Source organism: Sciurus carolinensis, chromosome 6, assembly GCF_902686445.1.
Source record: "Sciurus carolinensis chromosome 6, mSciCar1.2, whole genome shotgun sequence".
NCBI classification, from domain to species: Eukaryota; Metazoa; Chordata; class Mammalia; order Rodentia; family Sciuridae; genus Sciurus; species Sciurus carolinensis.
In genome coordinates, this window is record NC_062218.1 from 107844508 (window position 1) to 107871656 (window position 27149).

The 27149-nt window shown below is 49.9% G+C and overlaps 2 protein-coding genes across 4 annotated transcripts in view; one reads left to right on the forward strand and one right to left on the reverse strand.

Annotated features, from left to right (window-relative positions):
* The window catches only part of Hmgxb3 (HMG-box containing 3), a 59559-nt gene extending 47109 nt beyond the window's left edge, over positions 1 to 12450 (forward strand). The window contains exons 15-20 of one of the 2 annotated variants that reach the window (XM_047555079.1): positions 640 to 824; positions 4512 to 4731; positions 5966 to 6099; positions 6976 to 7092; positions 8620 to 8829; positions 9954 to 11938. In XM_047555079.1, coding sequence (XP_047411035.1) covers positions 640 to 824; positions 4512 to 4731; positions 5966 to 6099; positions 6976 to 7092; positions 8620 to 8829; positions 9954 to 10421 — 1334 coding nt within the window. In that variant the 3' untranslated portion in view covers positions 10422 to 11938. Of the gene's footprint in view, positions 1 to 639; positions 825 to 4511; positions 4732 to 5965; positions 6100 to 6975; positions 7093 to 8619; positions 8830 to 9953 lie in introns of both variants that reach the window. The other variant, XM_047555080.1, reaches the window with a different exon arrangement.
* The window catches only part of Csf1r (colony stimulating factor 1 receptor), a 28439-nt gene continuing 12579 nt past the window's right edge, over positions 11290 to 27149 (reverse strand). The window contains exons 8-21 of one of the 2 annotated variants that reach the window (XM_047555082.1): positions 26999 to 27119; positions 26682 to 26872; positions 24881 to 24996; positions 19374 to 19500; positions 19139 to 19243; positions 18630 to 18740; positions 17551 to 17713; positions 15418 to 15506; positions 15227 to 15324; positions 14120 to 14242; positions 13930 to 14041; positions 13189 to 13288; positions 12530 to 12635; positions 11290 to 12435 (exon numbers count right to left, since the gene is read on the reverse strand). In XM_047555082.1, coding sequence (XP_047411038.1) covers positions 12271 to 12435; positions 12530 to 12635; positions 13189 to 13288; positions 13930 to 14041; positions 14120 to 14242; positions 15227 to 15324; positions 15418 to 15506; positions 17551 to 17713; positions 18630 to 18740; positions 19139 to 19243; positions 19374 to 19500; positions 24881 to 24996; positions 26682 to 26872; positions 26999 to 27119 — 1727 coding nt within the window. In that variant the 3' untranslated portion in view covers positions 11290 to 12270. The remainder of the gene's footprint in view (positions 12436 to 12529; positions 12636 to 13188; positions 13289 to 13929; positions 14042 to 14119; positions 14243 to 15226; positions 15325 to 15417; positions 15507 to 17550; positions 17714 to 18629; positions 18741 to 19138; positions 19244 to 19373; positions 19501 to 24880; positions 24997 to 26681; positions 26873 to 26998; positions 27120 to 27149) is intronic. The other variant, XM_047555081.1, reaches the window with a different exon arrangement.

A 27149-nucleotide genomic window follows, 5' to 3' on the forward strand; every position in this document is an offset into this window, starting at 1 on the left:
CATGTTGGACTCATTGTGGACACACAGCTCCTGGATGTCTGCTAATAGTTGCAGGCTCATGCTGAGACCTGAGGATGAGAACCATTGTCTTTACTATCTAGAAATTCTTGGCCCCTTCCCTCTCCTACTTCTGTTTGTACTTTCCCCATCCCATTTCTGCAGGCTCTAATCCTTCTATACTTTTTCCTGCTGTGAGGTCCGATGGAGTGGAGCAAGGTGCTAAAGCCACATGGGCCTGTGTTTGAGACTTAGCTCTGCCCCTTGTAGCAGTATGAATTTTGTGTATGATATTCTATGCCTCTGTTGCTCCTATGAGAAAATGAGGATAATATTAGCTCCTGGTTTATAAAGAATTAAATTTTCATGAGAATTAAATTGGGTAACATATCAAGGCTTTCAGGACAGCATCTAGTACTTAGGAGATGCCTAGTACAAGGCAACTGTCACTTCAGTTGGAATTGCTCGATGGGTTGCCCCTGAGCACTGGAAAGCCAAGTGTCTACCCTCCGAATCATCAGTGTGCTTGGGTATTTCTAGGGAAGAATCAGTCTTATAGGATTGCTGTTCTTAACTGGCTACTGCCAAACTCTAGTGCGTTCAGGGTCTTCAGTAACCTCAGTGTTCTTGCTATCCTTCCAGAGAAGACTCTGACCTCAGAAGAACTGAGCCAGCTTCAGGAGCTACTATGCAATGGTTATTGGGCTTTTGAGTGCCTCACTGTCCGAGACTACAATGATATGATCTGTGGTATCTGTGGTGTGGCCCCCAAAGTGGAAATGGCTCAGAGGAGTGAAGAGAATGTGCTGGCCTTAAAAAGTGTGGAGGTAGGTCTCTCTCAGGCACCATGAGTGACCTCAAAACTGTCCTCCCACTTTAGCAGTCACCTTCCTGCCTGACGTCTCCAGGGATAGATGACTGCAGTCCTGTCTCGGGGAAGCCAGTGTCTTTTTCCTCCCATAGCCCAGGGTTTCATCTGAGAAAAGCCAAAGGAAGCAGGCATTTGTGAACTCATGTATTGAACCTGTATTAGAGACCCTTTTTAAACCTTTTAGTTACATATTTTTTGGTGCTGGAAATTGGACCCAGGGCCATGATTATGCATGTTAAGTACATGTTCTACCACTGAGCTACAACCCGAACCCTTAGATGCACTTTTTATACCCTTGAAAAATAGTAGTAAAAGAAACAAAGTTTCTTCTCTCATGGAGCTCACATTCTGGTTTGGGGGAGATGGATAGGAAACTAATTTTTTCAGATAGTCATGGGTGCTGTGGCACACAGTAAAGCAGAGTGAGGGGAAGGAAAGGGTGGAGAAGGGCATTTTAAAAAAAATAGTAGTCAGGAAGATCTCTCTGATAAGGTGACCTTTTAGTAGAGATCTGAAACCATGTAGCTTTGGAAAAGAACATTCCAGACAGAGGAGCAGCAAGAACAGGCTCTGAATTGTACTCTGCTGAGCACAATTGAGGAGCAACAAGGAGGTTGGTGTGGCCAGAGTGAGTGGTGGAAGGAGTGGAAGGATGTGTGAGGTTCAGAGGCCGCCAGGAGCTGGACCCTACCTAGAGGTCTCCTTAAGGACTTACACAGGGACATGGTTAAAGGTATTGGTGAAAAAGAACAACCTAAGCTGACATGGGTTCTGAACTGAAAATTTTCACAAAAAGATAACACCAAATTCAGATGGCATCATTGACACATTGTAAGAAATATCCAAGAAATATATTATTCCAGTCATAGAAGAATGTAGCAAAAGTAGATCTGTTTCTCCAACTCATTTTATAAGGGTAAATAACCATTTAATTTAACAAAAAAATAAAAAGAGGGCTGGGATATAGCTCAGTTGGTAGAGTGCCTGCCTCATGTGCATAAGGCCCTGGATCAATCCCCAGCACCACCAAAAGAGAGGGGGGGGGGAGAGAAGAAATTGGGACTGATTGTACTCACAAATATAGATGACAAAGTCCTGAATAAAATAATAAAATAATCAGATCTAACAATGAATCAAGTAATGCATCATGACCAAGTTATCACCAGAAGGCAAGGTTGTTTGATGATTGGAAAATATATCAGTGTAATTCACTATTTAGCATATTAAAGCAGAAAACTAATACATAAGTAGTTGGGTATTAAAAAAAACTTTAGTATGACTCAACACCCATTTATGACAATCTCTTAGCAAATTAAAAATAATAAGGAAATCTTCTTTAAGCTTGTACAGAATTAAGAAAAAAAATCCCATAGATGATGTTTTCTCATGATCACATGGAGAGGTTAGGCTAGTAGTTGAGCTAAGGTTCAAGGTTTCCACCTCTGACCTCTATCATAGTGGACAAGAGGACTAGGAGGTTAAGTGATTTTAGGCACCAGACATGTATCTCATGTGTTTACTTCCAGGGAAGGTGCAGAAGCTCCAGAGAACAGTTTTGGTATCTTTTGGCAAAGCCAGCTAAGAGTATTACGGATTTCATGCATTTTCCTGTCTCTTTCCTCCTAATTGGGAAAACAAAGCAGATACACTGATCACATTGTAATTTCTAAGTGAAGGATGGTATGCATAACATGATATGCATGTCAAAACAAGCATCATAACTTCCTGAAGCCTATTTATTTTTATGTTGAGGATGGAAACTAGGGCCTTTTGCACGCCAAGCAACTGCTCTACCACTGAGCTACACCCCCAGCCTTCCTGTAGCCTTTTAGATGTTCCTTGTAGATAAAATGAACTAGATAAAAAATTTTATGTGAACCATTGCTTTTGTGCATGATCTCATCAAATGGCTATTTCTACTCTCATTCAAATCTGCCTTTCTAATGGTAATAATAATAATGCAGCTAAGATTTATGAAGCATTTTATTAAATATACCTCAGTCTTATTCTATACTAAGCACTTTACTGAATGACTTAATTCTCACAACCCTATGAGAGTTTTATAGATAGGCACTGAAGCCAAGGAGGATTAACCCAAAACCACCCAGCCTGATAGTGTGGGGCTGAGATTTGCCCTTGGATCTGGCCTGCTGACTCAAGCCAGTGCTGTTAAGCACTGTGGATTACCAAGTACCTCCTGGGTTTTGGAACTCTGGTGCTTCTCATCTCATCTGACCATCATGAGATTTTTGGTTTCCAGAATAGACAAAAGCCTTCCTTTTTGCAAAGTCTCCTAGTCCTACCTGGTGCCTCCCCTGTCCTATTCAAGGCTCCTCCGTCTCAGAATGGAGTACCATTTCCTTCACTCCCAATTTGTAGCATCTCCTCCCTTTTCTAGTATCAGACACTTTTTTTCTTGAAAACCAGGACTCTATTTTGCTTCTTTCGTGTGTGTAGAGTGATGTGACTTGTGGGAGGGATGTTGTGAAGTCTATGAAATGAAACAGGAAGTACTGAAGGAAGCCTAACTGTGCAGTTAATCATGAGGAGACTGCTTGTCCCCTGTCTTCAGGGACTAATGATAATAGCCACTGCAATTTGCTAGTCAGTTGGTATTTCCTCTCCTTAGCTGCTTGTGGAGAGGGTAGACTCATTCGGTTCCCCTAGCCATGTATGAAATGGTGGTGGCAGAAGTTGCCCTTTATTCACAGCTTGCACTCAGTGCCCTGTAAAGTGGTGGACGAAGAGGAATAAGATGAGGGAGATGCAATCTCCAGATTTTAGCACAGAGATTTCCAGTGTGGAGGGCTTGCTGGGCTTCTCCCACAGGGTTTATGGTTCAGTAAGTCTGGAGTAGGGGCAAAGACTTGACTTCTAATGAGTTTACAGTGATGCTCATGCTGCTAGTCCAGACCACTCACCTAGGGGAATTTTTTTCAAATGCAAAAGAAGGATAGAGTTCATACATGTTAAAACCCAGGTATTTACTTGCTATATTTGGTCAGCACTAGGGATTGAACCAACCTCACACTTGGAAGTGCTAGATGCTTGTAATAGATCATTAAATGCTGCCTGTAGAGGATTTAACTGTGTGCTGACACAGGAAGCTTGGGAGGGCCTTTGAGGAAGGGGAGGAATCCACAGGGCTTTGGAAGACTGGTAGAATTTCACTAAATAGCATTCTAATTATTCTTGCCAGACAGGTATTGGGATTGAGGATTGAGTTTTAGAACTAAACATATATTCACATTCTTGTTCCATCCCTAACTCTAGTGTCTCGCCTTGGACACCCCTGGACTCATTTATTAGGAGTTAGCTCCAAAATGTGTGGTATAACAGGCACTAACAGTAGCTCCCCTTCCCTTGCAAGACTGAAAATGACATGAATAAAGGTACAGAAGCAAAGGAACTTGGAGACTGTGTCAGTGTGGGGAGTACTGTTGCATGCAAGAAAGAAAACACAGTTGGGTACTGAGTTTTCAAATTCAAATTCAGAAGTAGGCCCATAGTGCATGGCTGTCAGACCCCACTCTTTGCTGAGCCTTGGTTTCCCATGTGTATGACAAAGGGGAGAAGTCTGTTGTGTTGCTAAAATTCTGTGGCTTCCTACAGTTTGCCTTTTTATTTTATCTTGGCCCTTTAGTTCACCTGGCCTGAATTCTTGGGTTCCAGTGAGGTAAATGTGGAGGACTTCTGGGCCACAATGGAGACAGAGATGATTGAGCAGGTGGCGTTCCCTGCCAGCATCCCTATAACCAAGTTCGATGCCTCTGTTATTGCCCCCTTCTTCCCACCACTCATGAGAGGAGCTATGGTCATCAACACTGAGAAAGACAAAAACCTGGATGCGAAACCAGTACCTGGTAAGGCTACCTGGTGGCTGACGGGGTCAGGGAATGACTCACTCAAGAGTCCCAGGACATTATCTATGGCAAGACAGCATAGTGGTAAAGAGAAGGCCAGGCCCACCTAGAGGACTCCTTCTAGAAAGATGATAGCCTGTGACAGAAACTCTTGGAGTTTAAAGTCACATTTGAGAATTTTGAAGAGTTATCCTCCATATAATATGGAACAAACACAGCTCACTGTCAACCTTCTAGGGTGTACTGCACTAAGTATTGGAAATCTTGCAAAAAAAAAAATGCTGATGATAAAGCTCCAATCCCAAAGATTTTCTTTTGAGAAAGTGTAGGGGAGACCTGGGAATCTGCCTTCAAAACTAATTTTTCAGGTGTTTTTGCAGAAGGTTTGAGAAGCCCTGGATTAACTATAAAGAGCATAATTTTTGGACAACTTGTGTTTGATTCCTTACTATCCCACTTAGGAGCTCTGTGGCCTCTGGCAGTTTCATGGTTTTGAACCTTTAACTATACCTCATAGTAAGAAACATTTTACATCATGACATGGAATGATGTTCACATAGATGCATATGTTGCATTTGTAACTGAAACAAAACTTTCACAAAACAGTACTTTTCTTTACCAAGTGCAACACACACTTTTTTATTTTGTTTTAAAAATTCTGGGTATGGCCTGTTAAGTTGATTTCACAAGTACTTAAGATGCCATGATCTACTGGTTATCAAATATTGCTTCTTAACACTAAATATTGAGGCTCCACCTAATAGTTGCTGCTTTGAAGCCCAGGAATTTTTTGTAAGACTACCACACAGTTTTCTTGATTAACCAGTTGGAGCATAGTATATAGAGAGCATTTTTAAAATGACAGTTACTATTTCTGTTGTTGCTGCAGGTGTAGTAAGCGTATATCCTCTTGGTTCTGAAAAACAGAAAGCTTTGGATGAAAGCTGGCCCATTTTAGAATTCTTTTTAATGGTTATATGCTGTGTCTCACTTAGATGTTCCAGGGCATGTTCCAAGTTCTGAGAGGCTTAAGATACCTGCAGATGTCATCCACCTGACTTGAGTCCCATTTGTACCACACTGGGAAGCGCTCAGTGCAGAGCTGGCTTGCACTGCTTACTGTTCCGCAGGCCTAACCCATCTTGATCTCATCCTCAAACACGAGGGAAGGGACTGCCCATGACCTCTGGCTGCTGGTGGCAGCATCTCTTATCAGCACTGTTTTCTCTCACAGGCAATGGCAGTGCCTTGGTGAGGCTGCTCCAGGAGGGCACCTGCAAGCTTGAGGAGATTGGCTCCTACAGTGAGAAGGAGCTCCGGCATCTGCTGAGGCAATGTGACATCCCCTTTAGGGCAGAAGACTCCAGGGTGAGTGTCTGGGGCAGTGGACATTGAGGCTTTGGGAATAGACTGATTGGTCTGGTTTCTCTAGGCAGCATAGGAACATTTGTTAGTAGGCACCTGTGTTGGGCAGAGTGTTTGCTGGTAGTCAGGGAACCAGATTATGACTTCATGTGAGGCACTGGCCTCCAGTTGGTTCCCACCTATTGAAAGTAGCAGCCCAGGAATTTTTTGTAAGACTGCCACAGTTTCCTTGATCAGCCTGTTTCAGGAGCATAGTGTAGAAAGAACATTTTTAAAATGACAGCTGCTACTTCTCTTGTTGCTATAGGTATAGTAAGCATCTGTAAGTAAGTAGTAAGACTCTGGGGTCAAGAATCCTGACCTTGGATTAGCTATCTTACATTTTAAACTTCATTTTTGTTACTTACAAAATTGAAATAACTAGAATACCAGTCTCATGAGGATGTTGTAAGAAATGCATGTTACATAGCATCTGGTTTTGAAACTCTCAGAAAGTGACTGCTATTACATACATATGTATATATGAGTTATATCCATATATTATTTACTTTCCTTCATATTTCTGTGCTGTTAGAAGTATTATTCTTCCTTCAAATTCAGATTCATGTGTTAGCTCCTCATTGAAGGTTTCTCTGACCTTTAAAAAGTAGAAAAACCCTAGGCCCCAGAATCTGGCAGCTTGATCAATCTTGCTGGCTTTGTTCATGACCCATTTTTTTTGACCTCCAGTTGCCTAACTGCACCTAGAGAAGGTTGGACTGGTGAGGTCTAAGGCCCACTCTGGACTGCCCATTGATCCTTTTGCTTTGGAAGTGGTGAGCATCAGGCCTAGTCCTTTAGCATTCACTCCTGCATTTTTATTTTGTCATCCTCCTCCAGGATCAGCTCTGCTTCTCCTTACTGGCTCTCTATGAATCTGTACAGAATGGAGCCAGAGTTAGACAGCCCCCACCTCATTTCACAGGGGGTAAGATCTACAAAATGTGCCCCCATCAGGTAAGAGGATAACAAGGAGCAACTTGGGGTGAACTTGCTAATTGTAAATTGCCCACTCAGAGAATTGGATCCAACTCATTCTTTGGGGGTTGAGACTTTAGTCACCCTGTAGCCTGTGGAGTAGCAACCCAAGGGTCAGGTGCCATCCTGTGGGCTGGTGATGGAGCTTTGGTCATTCATCAGTGTGTGTTTATTAAGCACCCTACCATGTGCTGGACTCTGAGTCACCAGTTAAGGGTACACGAGTGAACAACAAAGATATTATTCCTTCCTAGTTGGCCTCATTTTATTAGGGAAGTAAAGTCATCACAGCTGATGACGATAGCTCTGAAGGAACCAAATATGGGCCAGAGAAAGTAACAGACTTCTATCTATAAAACAGCCAGAGAAGGCTGAGACCTTGAAGGATAGGGAAGAACCCCAATGTTGAATAAGAGAAAGGAGTGTTTCCCAGCAAAGAGACCATTAGAGGCCAGATCTCATAGAGTTTTAGAACCCAGAGTAACCATTGGGATTTTTATTCTGAGACTGATGGAGGACCTTTTGGTTGGTGTTGAGTGGAAAATGGCAGTGGTGATATGGTCTAATTTTGGTTTGGGGAAGATCACTCCATGTCTTTTTAAAAGGGTGAACAGGGTAGGCCCAGAATCTCTCTGGGACAGATTGTATACCTGATGAAAGAATAGCCCTGGAGGATACCAAAACTGAAAACCAAGTACTGAATATGGTGGTTGAGGCATGTTTCAGCAGAGTCTCAGTTCACTGAAGTGTTTGAGTGAGCAGGATGACCTAGCTATAAAAAGAGAATAAGGTTCTGATCCACTTGAACAGAAGCTATATCTGAGGGAGATACTTGTCCCCCCCATCCCCACCCCAGCCTGGGGTCATCTCATGGAAAGCATCTGACAGTACAAGGACTCAAAAGCTGTCATGGGCTGAGAGGGGCAGCATATCACTTGGAAGCAACAGTTGGTGAATGTGAAGGCAGAGCTTTCCAGTATACCCAGAGTATCCAGCAATGGAATGGTGAGGTGGAGGTGTTCACTAGACTCCACTAGGGCGTCCTGCCTGGGTGGCACATTGGGTCTTGGGGGTGGGAGGTCTTGCTCAAAATACAGATGCTTTAAACCCAGAGATGCTGATTTCTTAGATTTGGGCTAGAGCCCAGGAATCTCCATCTTTACTATTCTTAGCTGTGGGTGCTGTGTAGCTAGTATTGGTAACCACTAGATGATGCTTGATCAGGTGATGTGGAAGGAATGGGGTTTCGTGGAAATGTCCTGAGGCACCTTTCAGCCTAAATGGAGGACAGAGTGTCTATTTTCTCAAGAGAGGATGAGCTAGTGACTTCATTTAGGGATGGAAATAGGAGGGAAGCAGAATGTCATGGGTTCTGGAAGAATGACTCTGAGACTTTAGTCATGAAACTGATGGTTCATCTTCTTGGGAAGAGGTGAGTGAGGACCCTACTCAGGCTACCTGCAAATTGGTTTCTTAACCCTGCCTGGGCCCTCCATCTTCCCCCAGGTGGTCTGCGGCTCCAAGTATCTTGTTCGAGGCGAGAGTGCCCGTGACCACGTGGATCTGCTTGCCTCTTCCCGCCACTGGCCGCCTATCTATGTGGTAGATATGGCCACACCAGTGGCCCTGTGTGCTGATCTTTGCTACCCAGAGCTGACCAACCAGATGTGGGGGAAGAACCAGGGTTGTTTCTCCAGCCCCACAGAGCCGCCTATGGTGAGTTACATCCCAAGGAACTAGAAAAATCCTTCAGGCTGACATTGTCCTAGCCCCCTGTTCTTCAGGGGTCCCGTCTAGGAACCATTTCTGGTATCATTTTTCTTCACAAATGTCTCCCATCCTCTGTGTGTAAGGCCATGGCATGTCGTTTAGTGCATCTTCAGTATCCCATACAGGGTTCTCTTGTGTTAAAAGAGGCTGCCTTCTGCATAGGAGAGAGAATTGCTGTCTTTGAGAGTGCACACCGACCAGCCCTGGAGCATGTTGTTTCACTCCCGTAGCTTAGGTTTGATGGCAAGTATGCTACATAGCATGCTTGTTGTTACATACTGACACAGTGGTTTTAAGAAAATATTGGTCTTGCCTACAGAACAATGAGCTAGATAAACCACTATTCTTTATAATTTAAAAAATGAGGAGGAATGGGATTTAGCCCTAGTAGGGCCTTGGATTCAGTCCCCAGTACCAATCTGGCCTGACCCTCTCCTTTTAAAAGGGGATATTAAGACCTAGAGGAGAAGATGGACTTAACCAGGACCACATAATAGATCCGTGGCAGAATACTTGTCTCTGTGTGTTGGTATATCATACCGGGCAATAGTTCTTACCAGAGGCACACTCTCCAAGACTCTCCTTTGACCTTTGCTGAAAGAGGTATCAGGACTGATACCAGGAAGAAGAAAAAATCAGAGAAGTAAGCATTCCTGCCAGGGTGCAATATGGGAGGCAAAGGCCTCTGACTTTGCCTTGGAGTTGACATTGTCATCACTTCCTGGGGCTCCTAAGCTTCGAGAACTTGTACAGGGGACTCCAGAAAGGTGTTTTAGTCTCCCTCAGAGCCAGTTTATCCAACTCCCTGCAGCCTGAATTTACTAGGAACAGTGAAAAGAGAAGCTCAAGCATTGCAGCATCTACTGCAGAGGGTCCTGTACCCATTCTCACCTGAGGAAATGGAGGCACAGAGGCAGAGGACAGGGGCCTGGCCCAGGAGATTGAGTAAGCAGTGATGGTAGGATTTAAGCAGGACTGACCGCCCCCACAGCTCTGCTCTTACCCATGACACAGGTTCTACCTTAGTCATTCCATTCCCTCACATCAGAATGACTTCTTGTCTCTTCTAGAGTGTGTCCTGCCCTGAGCTCTTGGACCAGCATTATTCTGTGGATATGACAGAGACTGAGCACTCCGTCCAGCACCCAGTCACTAAGACTGCCACACGGCGCATCGTCCATGCAGGCACACAGGCCAATCCTGGTGACCCCAGCTCTGGGCACCACTCCTTGTCCCTGTGCCCTGAGTTGGCACCATACGCAACCGTCCTGGCCTCCATCGTGAACAGCAAACCAAACAGTGTCCGCCAGCGGCCCATTGCCTTTGACAATGCCACCCACTATTACCTCTACAACCGCCTCATGGACTTCCTCACCAGCCGTGACATTGTCAACCGGCAGATCCACGACATTGTGCAGAGCTGCCAGCCTGGCGAGGTGGTCATTCGAGACAACCTCTACCGCCTTGGGGTTGCTCAAATCAAGACAGAGACAGAGGAGGAGGGTGAGGAAGAAGAGGTTGCCACAGTGGCAGAATAAGCCAGGCTGTTGTACAGGGATTGCACCATCTCTCTCAAGCCATAGTATGGCCCTTGCCCAAGGCAGATCTCTCCAGGGGACCTGCAGAAGTAGTCACCTGTGGGAAGGGCCTCTTGACTGCTGGGACTGACCAAAGAGCTTCCATTTCCTGAGCATGGTGGGGCCCCGGGTTCTTGCTTCTTAATCCTTGGGGGCTGAGGGGAGTTGCCAAGAAACCTCTCATGGGCCCTGAGAGAGCACTTGGGGGACATAGTGTGTTTAAGGTAGAGGAGAGAGGCTGAGGGAAAGGCTGGTAGCGGTTCCCTGGGGCCTGCTGCAGGTTGGGGTGGAAGCCTGGCGGGGCTGAGGCAGGAGCCCTTGCACTAGGTGGGGCAGCTTCTGAGGTGTATCTCCCTCTCTCCCCTGGGATGAGCCCTATGACCACATGAGCTCCTTAGCCTATTGCCTTGACTAGGGGCCTTGGTGTCCTCATTCATGCTAGGGGTCCCTTTGGGTTCTTGATTCTCCCCAAAGGAGGGATGCATTTTTCTCCGACTCTTCCTGTACCCACATCTGGGGGAAGCTGAGGAGGGAGGAACAGTCAGCCACAGCTCTCTTCCAGGACTGTTCTCTGCCCTGAGCTTTGGGGAAGAGAATCCCCTTCCTCCTTTCCCTGGCCACTACTGCTGCACCCTACATCCTGTCTGGGCCCTGGGACCCTCACCACAGAGGGGATGTGGCCCATGGTTGTGACATAACCTGGCAGCAGTAGGAAAACTCCCTTCTGTGAAGGGGAAGCAGACTGGGCCATATGGAAACAGCGGGACTGGCTCAAGTGCCCACAGTTTGCTTAGGGCCCGGGAATTGGCCAAGTATTTAATTTATTGAGAGGAATGGAGTAGGTGGCTTTTCCCCCCTCTCTTCCCCCAACAAGAATAAAGTTTATTAAATTATCTGGTTTTGATGAAGCAAGAGACAGTCCTATGCTCATTGTATGGGGTACATTGTGATGGAGCTCATGAGGTGCTAAGCTTGTCACTTCACATGAACAAGGAATGGAAGGAGGTCTTGGGGAATTTGCAGACACTTGGGTGGCGCAAAGAACCAGAGGTCAGCTGCGTTAATGCTGTTAGTTTAATGTTGATGGGGACGTCCACAGTGTCGACTGTTAGTTATGGTGAGTCAGCTTGGGGAGTGCAATGCTTCTTGCTTGGTGCGGCCTGCCACACGCGAAGGTCCCCTGCCTTCCAACCCACGATGGGCAGAACACCCCTCCCATAGCTGCCACTTGGCTCATTATAGCAGTACCAGATCCAGGGTGGGGTGGGGCTGTGGAGTGAGGAAGGCTGTAGGGACTAGAAGGTCCGGTTACACTGTGGTCTGTGAGCACCCATCCACTCCTGCTGCTCCACTCGGTCAGAGCCATCCTGCCACTTGCTGGGCTGGGGTGCTCAGTCCTGAGGAGCCTTGTTTCCTCAATATCAGGGTAACTCCTGGGAACTTCATAGACATAAAATCAGTCCATTTCTATAGAGCCGAGGGGATCAGGGAAGGGAGGGGCTCTTAGAAATGGGAACAAGGTTAAGAGGGGGAGCTGGGGTTCTCCCAGTTGGCGTAGCAAATGTGAGGCCAACAATGTGAGAACAGTGGAGGGTGGGCAAGGGAAGGGGGCTCAGCCCCCAGCCCCTTCCTGGCAGTGGTGGCCCAGGCTCTGGCATGGGGTCCTCTCAGACCTCCCCAGGATCTCTCACGTCCCCAAGTTTCAGAGCTGGGCCGAGCTGTTGAGTGAAGTGACCACGGGTAGAGTTTGTAGGTTCTCCCTACATCATCCTGTCCTGTAGGAGGGGCAGGCAGGACTCAGTCAGCCGCCTCAGCAGAACTGGTAGTTGTTGGGCTGCAGCAGAGGCTGGGCGCTCTCCCCTGGCTCACAGCAGGCCAGGTGCTCACTAGAACTCTCTTCCTCCGGCTCGCTGTTGCTGCTGCTGCTGCTGCTGCTGCCACCACTGCTGCTGCTGCTTGGCAGATTGGCATAATCCTGAGAGTGGAGAAGCCAGAGACTGTCAGTGTGGCTTCATCAGGCCTAGTGTGCCCTGGTCTGCCACCACCACCCTGATCACTGCCCCACTCACCTCTCTCCTGTCTACTTGGGCCTGCTCCTGGAGGAGGGAGCAGATCTGCTGGAAGGTGGGTCTGCGGGTGGGCTCCAGGTCCCAGCAGGCCTGCATGATGCTGTATCTGGAGACAGAACAGGTTGTCTACATGAAGCTCCCCAGTCACCCTGGGGACCATTATATACCCAGAAGTTCCCAAAACTAGCTCGGGAAACTAGTCAAAAGTAAGTTAGGGACTGAGGTATAGCTTTCTTTTGCAGTACTGGGGAAGCCCTGGATTCAGTTCCCAACTCTGCAAGAGAAAGTGTAGTATAAAAACTGTTAAAGCATCCTTTGCACGCTTTATCTCGTGGTAACCCTTGAAGATGGGTTTCATCACACCCATTTTGACAGATGAGGCCATTTGGGATTCTTAGGGTCAAGGTAATAACAGTCTGAGTTAAAAGCCCACCATCTGAGATTAGGACCAGCCCCAGTTCAAAACCTTCCCTTGGTAACAGCCCCCATGCTAACAGGAGACCCTGAACTCCATAAAAAGGGCTTCTCTCAGGGTCTACTGTGGAGGAGATAAAGCCTGGTCCTGGAGCATTCTGGATGGAGACCAGGGCTACAGGCTTTCCATCTGCTTCTAACTAAACCTAGGTGTCCTCCTCCCTCCCTGGGACCCCTTCACATACATGTTCTTTGGGGCAAATGCAGGTTGGGCCATCTGGTATCCATCCTTCACCAGCTTGTAGAACTTGCTGTTCACCAGGATGCCTGGGTAGGGGTTCAGCCCTACAAAGACCAGTGTCGTGTCAGAGGCCACACTCATTGCTTGCTTTCCTCTTGCCCCACCCACATTCATCTCAGGCAGAATGTGTGGTCCCACCTGAACTGTGGCCCTAAAGCAGCAACTGCTCCTACCCAGGACTGACTGCTATGCACTGGGCAGCTGTCATACACTTGGGAGGTGAGAGCCTCTGCCAGGCCTTTCCGCACCATGCAGAGAATTCTAGCATAGGCTTTAGAATCGGGTGGACAGGTTGGATTTCAGTAAAGTGAGGTCAATCCCAGGTGCTTGTTGGTTTGGTAGAGCACTATATTTGAGGACAGCACCAAGTGCCTGTGGCTAGTCCTCAGGAGGTGGGAGCTAGTAGATAATGCTGCATCTTCAAGGTTTTGCACAAAGGTTTGCAGCTGTGGTAGCCCCAATTGCACAAGCAGAGACAAATGAAGGAAGAGGCCAGAGGGTGTGGGTGTCAGGTGGAGGGTCTGCCAAGCCCACACAGGGGCTCCAGGCTGGGTTTCAGAGTCCTTGCCCAGCCCTTGCTTTACCCTGGGCACCAGGTATCCTTGACTAGATTCCTTGAAGTACAAGACACTGGTGGGTAACAAGTGAGTCCCCGCCCAGGCCCACAATGGGCCCAGTGACTCACCGAGTGAGAAGATCTCCCACAGGAGGATGCCATAGGACCAGACGTCGCTCTGAACTGTGTAGACACAGTCGAAGATGCTCTCGGGGGCCATCCACTTAACAGGCAGGCGGGCCTGGCATGACAGCTCCCGTCACTCAGGGCTCTAGCTCTCCATCCCCTCCAGCCTGGCCCACCTTCCCCCAGCACTCACGTTGCCCTTGACAATGTAGTTGGAGTCATTCATGATGTCCCTGGCCAGCCCAAAGTCCCCAATCTTGGCCACGTGCCCATTGGTCAGCAGCACGTTTCGAGCTGCCACATCCCGGTGGATGCACTGAGGGAAAGCGCTGCTGAGTTAATATCGCCTCGCCCCCACCACCCAGCCCAAGGTGAGGAGGGACAGAGAGCTCCACAAGGCCTTATCCCTGTGGAGGAAGTGGACCTGTTTTGGTCCTGTACCCTGAACACTGTTCAAACCTACCAGGGCCCAGGGTTGGAGAAAATGTAATGTGGTAAGACAATTTAATGTTGAGAAACTGCTGTCACCTGCTTCCTTGCTCCTCTAGCTCTTGTCTCTGAGCCATAGGAGCTGCCTTCAAGCTCGGTTTTTGGCCCAGGCCCAGAAGTAGTGAGCCACACATTACAGCAAGAGCAGCTGCTATCTTCTGGGCCTAACTTCCAAGCCCTCCCTGAGCATTCACACATAATCCTATTTTACCCTCAAATGGTTCTGGGACTATGCCCATTTTTATAGGTATAGACACTGAAGTTCATAGAATTTCATTAGTTGCTCAAAGTTACACAGCAAATTAAACTGTTAGGGCTGCCCGTTAAACCATTGACTACCAGTCCTGTCCTAAGGACAATGGCACAAGCTTGGTCCCTGGGCACTGTTCCTGGCTGAAGTGTCTTCTACATATCATCTCATCCTCTTAACTGAGGAAGGTTCTGTTTTCTTCCCTGAGATCATGTGCTTTGTGAGGGAAGATAACTGTTGTGTCCTTCACACTAGTAAGTAAAAATGAGTGAATGAAGCAGCTCTTGGAACTAGACCCTTCCTGGCCACGCTGGGGAAACAGCCTGCCCAGGCTGGGGACCGCATCCCCGCTGAAGCACAAACCCGGGGCACAGCTCCCCACCACTCACTCCTGAGGCCCTTTGGGGCCACTGCCCTTGCTCTCCTCGCTCCCTGCTCCTCCTTTGCCCCTCATGGTCTCCTTTCCTCCTCACTTATCCTCATTAATTCAACCCTCAGGGGTTCTGCACCCACCCCCAAAAGGGACCTGGGCCACTACAAGCCCAACTGGTTCTGACTCACGTTCTTAGAAGCAAGGAAGGCCATGCCCTGTGCCACTTGGCTGGAGAAGTGAAGCAGATCCCGGAGCTCCAGAGGCCGGCCAGCCTCCTTATTCAAGTCTGAGGTGGGAAGAGACGTCAGGGCAGCCTCGCCACAGCCTTACCCCATCCCCAAACCCTTTCCTTTATCCCCTGGCCCTGTTACCTCCTCACCTTGCTCAGAGAAGGAGTCATTGGAAGAAGTGGAGACAGGCCTCATCTCCACATAGGTGTCCACACCCTGACTGGAGAAGCCACTGTCCCTACATAAGGGAGAGGGTTGAAGGCTGGTCAGTTCCTGTCACTGCATTTCCTAGCTCAGACTTGGCTTCCAGCCATTTCTTGACCATTCCTGGCCACTCAGCAGGGAAGGGAAGGAACTTCAAAGTCAACTTGAGCATCCCTTTCTGATAAGCCCGCCTTCCACATTCTGTCCACACAGATCACTGAGCTCTGCCTGGCCATCCCCAGTGCCAAGAGCTACAGCCCATTGTATCTTTAGAATAGATATGGCTTTGCCTTAGAAAGTTCTTCACTGCACCTAATGCCAAATGCCCCTTGGATTTTCCTCTTTTTGAATCTTGCTCTATGCTCAAGGGACACCAAAGATTTGGGGCACTATTCCCCACAACAACCCTGCTGAAATTTGAGTACATTCTGTGACCATTTCTTTGAATCCTTTCTTCTCTAGATAATACCCTCATCCTTGGCTTCACCTTAAAATCACCTGGGAAACTTTTAACACTCTGCAGGCCAGACCACCCTCAGAAGCTCTAGGGACAAAGACATTCACAGCTTTCAGTTTCTCCAAGTAGAGAAGAGCACCTTAAACAACTCATGCAGATAAACCACCTGAGGAAGCTCTTTAAAATGAAGATTCTGACCTAGCAGATGTGGGCAGGTGGACCTGAGATGTGCATTTCTAACAATCTCATAGCAGAGAGGCCTGAGTTTGAGAAGTTCTGTTCTAGACTGGCCAGCCACTACTGCTTCACAGTTCAACCAGATATGATCTCTGAACACCTTGCATTCTGTCCTGCATTGGAGATGTGCAACTTGACCCTGCCCACACTCCAGCATTCCCAGAAAGAGAACTTAGTGTTTTATTAATGACCTGATTATGGCAACACCACACTCTCCCGTGTTTTAGAACTCTGCTTCTCTACTAACATAGCCTGGAATCCCATTGGCAGGATTGGTTCATGTGCCATTTGCCCTTGAAATTTCTCCACTCTGGGAATACTTCCTCTCTCTGCAGATTTGAAGATTAAAATCAATATTTTTCTTTGGCACTCCTTTTGATTTGATTTGGCTTTTCTTTGGCACTCCTTTTGATTTGATCTGGCTGGTGTGTGCCACCTGCTCAGAGGGGTGTCAGGGAATCAGAAGAGGAAGCAGACCATGCCAGCCTCTCATTTCTAAGAAGGCAAAGAAAGATGATCTCCTTCTTTTGCTTCCCTGTGCTTGGCAGCAGCCAGTACCTAAAATAAAGGCACAGCACATGCCCTTCTTGTTCTGCTCTTCTTCTGGCCCTAGCAATCTGACTCTGGGGCCCCACTGAGCCCCAAGACAGACCTGCAGGAGAGCAGTGTGGCTCAGGTGTACACTGGACCCAGATCTGGAAGAGCAGAATTCTAGCCCAGGTTTCACCTCAGCCCACTTGTGTAGATGAAGCTCTCCACTTCCTCTCTCTGGTTCCCCATGTGACTCTGTCCATCTGCCTCTGAGTGGCCTCCAGAAATCACAGCATCACAGAAAAACAGAGCAAGAAAGACCCTAAAAGGCTCAACACTCTGATGACTAACCTGGGGAAACTGAGGCCCAAGTGAACCAGGGACCTGGCCACGGTCATGCTGTTGTGACCTCCTCTCTCCCAATAACCAACAGACTCTGCTCCCACTTGTCAGTAGTGATATGGGAACTAAGGTCAATTATTCCTGAGTGAAATGACCCAGGGTGATGGGAGAAACAGGCAATGATTCCCCAAGTCTTCCCATCTCTGGCCATGGCTCTAGGCATGGGCCTTGGTTGGTGCTTTCCATACACTCAAGGCAATGACTTCAGTAACACTGTCTCCACCATCCTTTGTGACCTCATATCTTTTCACTTCACACTCCCAGAATGTGGTGGGGGCTCAAATATTTGCTTAATGATGGGAATACATGGTAGAAAAGCAGAGTTGCCCTAAAATTTGGGGTGGCACAGATGGGGATGTGCAGGAATCCCAAAGCAGAGATGGCTCTGCACACAGACCCAGGTCCCACCTCCCTATCCTGAACTTCTTCCTGTCCTTTGCCAGGGTACTACCTGCGGACATATTTCTTCTCCAGGTGGATGTTCTTGTAGCCAGTGTCTCCCTCAGGGTCCTGACCTGAATCCAGGATGGGTCCCAGCATGGCCTCAGCCTTCCTTCGCAGGAAGTTGAGCAGGTCACCATAGCAGCAGTACTCAGTGATGACCAGAACAGGGCCTGCAACAGCCAAGGGTGCAGGGTGAGAGATTTGCTTCTTAGCCCTGCTCCCCAGAGTGAATAGCAGCATGGGGCTGGGAGCCATAGTACTCCTGGCCTGGGACCTCACACCCCTGAGTTCTAATCCTGGCTTTGTGGTCTGTTTTTTTTCTGTGCCTCTGGTAACCCTAGCATCTAAAGTGGAGGAATTCAGAAAGAACTTCAGCTCAAGAATTTTTTCTTCAAAGGAAATCTGTGGCATTCAGTATAGGGCAAAACTGTCATTGTTGAAGACAATGGAAGTGGCTTGGAGTCCTGGGGCACCTCTGTGGTACCTGGGGTGAGTGTCCAAGCATCTTTGGGTGGGGGCTTTCAATCTTTTGATTGAAAGCCTCCACCCAAATGTGTGGTGCTGGGGATGGAACCCAGGGATGCTCTACCACTGAGCTACATCTCCAGCCCTTAAATTTTATTTTGAGACAGGATATTGCTAAATTCCCCAGGTTGGTCTCAAACTTCGGATCCTCCTATCTTACCCTCCCAAGTCTCTGGGATTATAGATGTGTGCCACCATGCCTGACTGGGTAGGAACTCTTAAAAGGTAGATTTGGGGACTTAACCAGATTTATAAAATCAGACACCCTTGAAGTAGAGTCTAAAAATCTGTACTTCCATCTTCTCCCCGAGTGCTCTGGTGCTCAAGGAAGTCCAAGAGCCACAGAGCAGCAGTCTATAGACTGACCTGGCTGTGTCACCCTAAGTAACTCTTGCCTAGCCTAGGACTCTGGCCTAGCAGTTTCAGGGAGGCTGAGGTAGGGATCCTACTGGCACTTGGAGCAGATGAGAAGGGGAAGATGGAGCTAGGTGGCCCTGGGACCCTCAGGTGCCCCCAAAGTTCCCAAGACCATGGGCCCCCATTCCTGCAAGAGCCCCTCACCTCCATGGGTGCAGGCCCCCAGAAGGTTCACTATGTTCTCATGCTGGCCCAGGTGACTCATGATCTTCAGTTCCGACATGAGGGCCTCCTTTTCGTCTGCATGAGCCGTGGCTGGAAGATGGGCCACAAGTCAGAGCAAGCAGGGGTTACTCCAAGACCCAGACACATCAGAGGCCAAAGAGGGAGAAAGAAATGCAGAGAAAGGAGGGATGAACCTGTCACCCAGCTGGTCTTGGAGGAGTTGGAATACAAGCTGTGACCAGGCCATGACCCTACATGTCCCTATGCATCCCAATCTCTCTGGGGCTCAGGCAGAAGCCTCACCCACCCAAAGATTGACCAAGAGCTCCTTGGAGACAGGAGTCATAGTCTGGAGCTCCCAGGGAAAGCCAAGTTCTCAATCCCCGATTCTGGGCTCTATCCCCCGGGCTCTAACAGGCTGAAAATGTGGGTGATGCTGGTGTGACCATAGGGCCAGCCCAGTCCCCAACTCCCCTCTTCTCACTCACACTTCAGCATCTTCACAGCCACCTTCAGGACAGCGTCTTCCTTGCCCAGACCAAAGGCTGTGGCCTCTACCACCTTCCCAAAGGCTCCAGCTCCGAGGGTTTTACCTGTTATACACATAGTCTCCTTAGGTCCCTTGATCCAGAAGAGCCTTCCTCGCAGGGCCCAGAGGCTCCTGCAGCCCCCCTCCCCCAGTTTCCACGATGGAAGGCTTGGGGTGCTGAGACCACGTCTCACCAAACTGCAGGTTGTTTCTTGGGAACTCCCACTTCTCATTGTAGGGCAGCTGGGTGGGGTCAATGAAGGTGTAGCTGTTGCCTTCATAGCTCTCGATGATCTTCCAACGCACCTGGTATTTGGGCTTCTGCAAGAGAAGAGGGAGGCATAGGGTAACTGGGGCTGGTGGGGCAGACCTTGAGCTTACCTCCCAAGAGCAGGGGGTACAGGCGGTCCCAGAGCACTCTGCTGGACAAGTCAGCGTGAGGCCCACCATGTGAGGGGGTCATGGCATCTCGTGGCCAGTCCCTGCTCGACCCTGCCTTACCTTACCTTCTCTAAGCCCCAGTTTCCCTTTCTGCATATTAAAGGACTTGGACAAGATAACCTCTGAGGACCCTGATATCTCTGATAGTTTGTTAATTCCTGGGTCAGGAGAGAGGGTAGAACTCAAGATCTATCCATGTTCATCCACCCACCTGCTTGGCCTCTCACCCAATTTTTTTTTTTTAATTGGTGCTAAGAGTCGACCCCAGAGCCTCTTGCATGCTAAATGGGCACTCCTCCACTGAGAACTTACCAACCTGTTTTATTTTTAATTATGGTAAAATACACATTACATCAAATTCACCATTGCAACCATTTTTAAGTGTGCGGTTCAGTGGTATTAAGTACATTCACATTGTTGTGCAACCAATTTCCAGAATTCTTTCCATCTTGCAAAACTGAAACTCTGCACCTATTGAAGAACCACTCTCCTGCCCTCTGCCTCTCACCATTGGCAACCATGATCCTACTTTCTGTCCGTATGAGCTTTACTGTCCTCAGTTCTTCATATAAGTGGGATCATACAGTATTTTTCTTCTGTGGCTGGCTTATTTCACCCAGTATAATGTCCTCAAGGTCCATCCATATTGTAGCGTGTGTCAGAACTTCTCTCCTTTTGAAGGCTGAATTATAGTCCCATCCAAATATTTTATTGAGCATCTACTTATGTCAGCATGATCAGCAGCATACAATAACACCCTGGCTCCCTCCACCCATATTTGCATTTTAGTGGCTCAGAGAGGTATTTAATTCAAATAAATGTGTATGTAGGGGATTCTGAAAATAGTGTTAGTGCTGGGAAGGAAATGAACAGGGTCACGGGATAGAGAGCAATGTCAGGGAGGACCTCTTTTCAGAGTTTCCAGGTAAGGTGCACACAAATGCTATAACCTTGAGATAGGAAAGACCCTGGCAAATAGGAGGGACGGGAAGGTGGCTGGTGTGGAGGGAAAGTGAGGAGGAGGTCCGAGAGGCAGGAAGTTCTTGAGGGTTGTGATAGGTGGTGGCTAAGTCTCCTGACCACAGTGAGAAGCCCAGAGGGTCTGGCGGGTGGGGGGCCATCTAACTTCACACTGTTGAGACAGACAAAGGGGGTTCCCTGTGTGAACTTCTGACCCACATAGCTGGGTGTGGGGTCTGTAGAGCAGAAGTAGCTGCCTCTCCCTTCCCTGTCCGGGGCAGCTGCAAGGGGCATCGTGCCAACGACTGCCCAGGAGAAGTGCTGAGGAGGCCTGGGGCAGTGGAGGACACTGAGGCCTTGGGTCAGCAGAACAACGCTCTTTCCCAGCAGGCCTTGGGGATGAGGATCAACTTGGCTGTGCTTAGTAGCTAGGATCCTTTCCTGGATACCCCAGCTAGGTGTGTGAACAGGTGTTGGCGGCAAGTCTTGCCAGGTTAAAAGATTCTAGACAGCCATAGGGAGCAACTTCCAGTGGGTAACTTGGAGAAAAACTCTGCAGTTAGACTAAGTAAGAACTTTCAGGCTCTGATTCAGGAGGGTAGGCTATGGGGGATCTTAGGAACGCCCATGTTATTGCTTGGAAGGAGAGTCTGAAATGGGACCTAGAAGCTTCCTGAGTCTCTGAGGATGAAAACCCTGCATGTAGGGGCCTTCCTAACCCAAGAGACAGAGACCAAGAGTGGGGAGGGGACTCTGGCCTCTCCCACCACTTCCATCTCCAGGAGCCTCTGTGGCCACGGCTATTTTTTTCTCCTTGCCACTTCTCCTTCCTCTGTCCTTCTGCAGCTGGGCTGAGTCAGCCCCTCCCTGCCCCCCATGGGCAGGGGTTAGTTCTGAGATGGGGGAGGGGTCAGAGGGAGAAGGGGTGGAAAGTCATCTCTGAATTCTGACTCCAGTGCTGTCTGCCTCAGGAATCCCTACTGTCCTCCCAGCTCAGCAGGAACGCTTCCTAAGGCACCCGTGCCATTCCTAGGAGGGCCTGTCCTCGGGGGCAGCCCTGGAAGGGCTCCTGCATAGCTCCAGGAGCTTCTGCCTGGAGGAGCCTCTCACCATCAGTGAGACTCGAGGTCAGAGCGCTGCCTCGCCCAGATCTCCTATAAGGGGACTGTAATGGGGTAGTGGGTGCTTCCTGAGACCCTCCTGTGAGCTGGCCCTGGGTAGACACTGTGCATAGCTCATCTGCTCCCTGCCCTGGGCCTGTGCCCCCTGCCACCACTTGCTGCTCTTCCGGGATCCAAGTGGGCTTGGAGACTTCCAGGAGCCATCCAGACCCACTGGTCCTGTGGGTAGGTGTCCTGCCTCAGGAAGGTGGAGGCCTGAGAAATTCCCACAGGAAGCTCAGGGGGGCCTCCTGGCCCCAGAATCCTATTCTCTCCAGTGGCCTCCCCATGCTGTTCCCCTTTGTCTCCCTCCCTTGTCCCCTCCTTGCTGCCTGCTGACTCCTGCCCTTCCCTCTTTCCCCGAAACTCCTGCCCTGTCTCTCTGGGGGACAGAAGGGCGATGACTCAGCCCTGAGGCAGAAACAGCCCTTCTATAGCCAGGCTGCTCCTCAGGCCTGGCTCAGGCTGAATTCCTCGCAAAGGGGCAAGGTAGAGGAAGACTGGATGACAGACCCTGAGGCAGGGGAATGGCTGACTTGATTCCTCTAAGTCTTGTCCCATGGGGCAACTTAGCTTGGGGGAGTTTAAGGGTGTATGAGTGGGTGTGGGGAGGAGGACCTTCTGTTGACCTTGGGTGGCCCCAGGGGACAGTTCGAGTTCTGAATGGGAGCAAGGAGGTGACTGTGAGTACATATTCCAAAAACCGTGCCTTTGAGAAAGAATAAGGTGTCCCTAAACCACAGCCAATGGAGGCTGGTCAGCCCAGGCAGGCAGAAGGGCCGGGATACTGGTCCCTTCTCAGGAATCTCCACAAGGCTGACCTGGGTGAGGTGGCAGCTCTGTGGGGCATTGGGAGGGACGTTTCAGTTCCACATAAGGAAGAACTTTGCACCAGTCAGAGCTGCTGGGAGAGGGAACCGTCTGCCACGAGAGTGCGTGAGGTCCAGTCTGGAGGTGGTAATAGTGCCCAACAACCAGTTTGGGTGCGTAACCAAGGAGAGGCCCCAGCCTCAGAACCCCTCGAATCCCAAGATGCATGAGCTAGCGTGGGTTCCTCAGCTGACCTCCTCCTGGGCCACAGCTTCTGCCCTGAGCACTGTCTGCACCTCATACTCTGCCCAGTTCTCTGTGTGTGGCAGGTGTAGACTGGGAAATCCTTGAGACAGCTTGCCACTGTAACCCTACTTCACAGATGGAGAAAGAGAAGCTTGGAGACACTGACTTCCCATGTCTGACCTGCAGAGTCAGGATTTAGAATGCCCCTGACTCTTAAAACAGACCCATAGAAGGACTTTTTTTTTTTTTTTTTTTTTTTTTTTTTTTTTTTTTTTTGTACTGGGGATTGAATTCAGGGGCACTTAACCACTGAACCACATCCGCAGCCCTTTTTTAAAAATTTTATTAGAGACAGGGTCTTGCTGAGTTGTTTAGGGTCTCGCTAAGTTGCTGAGGCTGGCTCTGAACTCATGATCCTCCTGCCTCAGCCTCCTGAACCATTGGGATTACAGGCATGTGCTATGTAAGCCCAGAAGGATCTTAATGTTGGAGAAGGGGCTGGTAAAGGTCACAGATCCCTTAATACAGGAGGGGAAACTGAGGTCAGAGCTGATAGTGGGTCAGCCGAGGTCACCTGGCAAAACAACTTCAGAGCTGGGCCTAGACTCCTGGAGGGCTGACCTTGGGCCCTGTTTCCTCAGGGCTGCTCTCAGTGTCTCCTGCTGTATGCTGGCATGGGCCTAAGGAGCCCGACCTGAGACGCCTCCACACCTCCCATCCTGCCCACTCCAGGTACTCTTCTCACAAGACCCAAGAAGGGATGGCATGAAGAGGCAGCCACGGGGTCATTCACCCGCTAATCACTCCCTTGTTCAAACCCATCCATTGCCCTGCACCTACAGGATGGGGTCCAGCCAACCCTGCAGGGCCCAACCCCAGCCCAGCTGCCTCCTCTTCCAGGCCTCATTCCAGAATTCAGCTTGGTCTTCCCTTTACACACTGTCCTCTTGTCCAGAGTGCCTCTTCCCTGAGCCTTGTCTCTCCTTCTCTCCTTTTGCATCCCTGCCTCCAAGCCTGTTCCATCAAAGCCAAGCCACTCCCCCAAGCAGCCTCTAGGGCCCACTTGTAAAGAGGACCTCCACCTCTGACCTCCACAGCCCTCTGGCCTGGTCCCTTCAACAACTGGTCATGCTGGACAACATCTTTAGTGTAAGGAGGAGGCCAGGTCAGGTGGCAGAGGCCATGGGCTCTGGTGGATGCCCCTGGGTTCCCATATGACCAGCCCTTCATTCTGTTAGCAAGTTCTTCTGCCTTGCTGAGCCCAGTGTCCTAACGAGCAAAGTGCTGATTGTACCCCACTCTGCACCTCCAGGTTGTTGTAAAGGTAGCATGATGTTTCACATGAAGCTAAAAACACGGCTTTGGAGTCAGTCCTGTCTGGACTACAAACCAGAGTCTGCCATCAATTGATCACAGAGCAGGGTAACCGTCTCTACCTCTCAAGACCTTAGCTTCCAACTCTGTACAATGGGCTCAGTGGCAGTGCCCGCATCCATGGCTGTGGAGGGTGCTCACTGAGGTGACATCTGTAGCGCACTTCATAAAAAGCCCCTAAAATCGCCACTGGTAGGCAAGCAGTCAGCCAGATGGCACACTAAATGTGCAGCAGTAACAGGTGGCCATTCTGACCCATGCTGATACTAAACATGGAGGAGAAGGACAAAACTTAGAGGTCTCCATCCACTATGAATCCACATGCTACAAGCAAGACTCAGGCCTGCCCAGGGAGGCCCTCTCTGTGTCCATCTCGTGTGCTGGAGTGGGGCCTGGAAGCCCTAGCCTGGGACAGGATTCTGTGCTATGCTCTCCTGGGATCTCATTGCTGGCCTTTGGCTCCATAAGACACACCCTCACTGTTCTGTGGCCATCCCCGGCCCTGTGGAGTAAGGCCTTCAGGGCTGAGCGTCAGGATCCTCCCAGGACCTAAGCCATGTTGGGAACCATCAGGCACATGCTAAGGAGCTGCTAGCTGCATGACTGATGACAGAAGGGGTGAGTGGGGGCTGCAGGGCGGACCTGCAGGGTGGCGCCGTGTCCATCTGCTCCCAGGACGGGGCTGCCCAGCTGCCGCTGCTTCAGCTTACCTGCTTGTACTTGTACAGGAGCACTAGCAGCAGCAGCAGCAGCAAGGCCATGACAGACATGCAGGCCACCACCACCGGCGTGAAGAGGAACTCGTCCAGGTGCTGCCTGTGGGCTTCTGAGGGGGCAGGGCAGAGGAGTGAGCAGCTGCAGGACCTCTGTGCCCCCTCTCCCCACAAGACCCCCAGCGCACTGCCACGAATGCAGTAGTGCTTGTTGACTGAATGAAGTGTCCCCATGCTGAGACGCTCTCAAAGCCTCAGTGAGCCTCTCCTGCAGAAACCCCTGCAGGGAGGACCTCCTCTCCAGCTGTCATGCCCAGCCCAAACCCTGTCCAGAGTCCCCGCCTTCTGTGGCTAGGGAACAGGGGGAGTGGGAGGGGGCTCTGGAGTCATTCAGTCTCACCCCCTGCCAGCCCAAGAAACCCTCAGCCCAGGGCCCAGCAACTGCTGGCAAGCACCACCCCCTCCCGCCCTGGCAGTGATGGGGGATTCACTAACTCCACCTCTGGGCAGCTGGAACAGGGCTGGGGTGTCTCTCAGTGGCACAGCACTTGCCTACCATGCCTGGGGCACTGGGTTCAGTCCCTGAGGCTCCAAAAAATGAACAAACAAGCAAAATAAACCTGGAGGTCACACTGAATCTGCCTCCCCAGCCTTTCCCCTGTGGCCTCTCCATGTGTCCTTTGGAACTCAACAGCTCCTGGTATGCAGGCCAGGCTTATGGGGTCTGGTGTCTTTCCTTCCCTGGATCTAGAACCCTCATTCTCTTGACGCATTTTGAAGGACATAATTTCATTCCTTTTTGGAGCAGGAATGAGGTCAAATCCCACCTCTGCCACCTGAGATGGGTGACGCTGAACCTATGACCTCAGTCTCAGGTTTACCATGCCCCCAACAGGAAGAAAGATGGGCCTTCCCTCCTTAAGGTTAGGAGAACTAATTGAGGTTACACCTGCGAAGAGCTCAACACAATGTCTGGCACAGCGCAAGTGACAAAATGTCAAGTTCATAACTTAAAATATATAGCCACAGGCAACAGTGCTCAGCGAGGCCCTGAGAGCCATTGCTCCAGGCCAGCAGCCTGGGTCACATGAGGATCCCTGAGCCAGGCAGAGGCCAGGGACCTACTCTTTTCCCTCTGGACCCAGAGAACCTCACCAGCATTTGACCACAGTAGGTGCTGAAGCCTGGTTCGTAAGGGCCTGAGGGTGCTGAGGACCTCTGAGGACCAGAGAACTAGCCCATGGAGCATTTGTGCAGAACAGAGAAAGGCCACCTACACCAGTGCACAGGCCTGACAGCAGCTCTGAGCAGCTCTTGCACAGTGGCCCTAAATGGATAGGACCACGTCTCAGATAGGCGAGGAGTCAGGAAGAGATGGAGAAGGCTGTCCTGGCTGTCCCAAGGCTCGGGTGGGCTGTTTCCAGACTCTGATATCCATGGGAGCACTGGTCCCTTGCACCAAGTGAGTGTGTGGCACACCGTGTGTGTTTGCATGAACGAATGAGTCACAGTACAGGGACTGAGCAGAGGGGCCGGATCAGGGGCCAGCTTTCTTCAGGCTGCGTTCTCTCTGGATCTCATCCTGCTGCTCCTGCCCTTCCCCTCAGGTTCTATCTCTCAGGGGTCAAGATGTCCCCATCTCCCTGCCTTGGGAGCTCTGTGGTTCAGGAGGAGCCCAGGATTGACCCAGAGACGTGGAACTGAGTATTGCTGGGATCTGCTCCAAATAGCCCTGGCTTCTCGGTGATGCCGTTTCCAGGACAACCCCAGTCAGGATGGGGTAGGGAGGAAGGCTCACCTACGGAGATGGCCCTGAAGGACTGGGAGCTGTTCCCCACGCTGTTGTGGGCCCTGCACTCATAGGTGGTGTTGTGCTCCAAGGTCCCGATGATCAGCCGGCTCTGGACAGTCACTTTGTGGAAGGGCTCCTGGCTCAGGACTTCTGGCTGGGAGTCTACCCAGACCTTCAGCACATGGGCCTCATCGCATCTGGGAAGAGCAGAATGTATCTCAAGGTTTGAAGGTCCCCAGCATGGGCATGTCCCTTCCACTCGGGGGACCAGCCCCTGCCCAGCTCCTTGGCTCAGGTGAGGGAGATGGTAGGAATTCACTTACCTATCAGTGTGGCCCCTGCACTGTAACCATGTCACATTGGGTTGGGGGTACCCAGAAACATCACAGAACAGGGTGTCAGAGCCATTGATGGGGGTCCATGTGACACTGACCTCGGGGGCATCTGAGGAGGAAAGAAGTGGTGGAAGAGGGA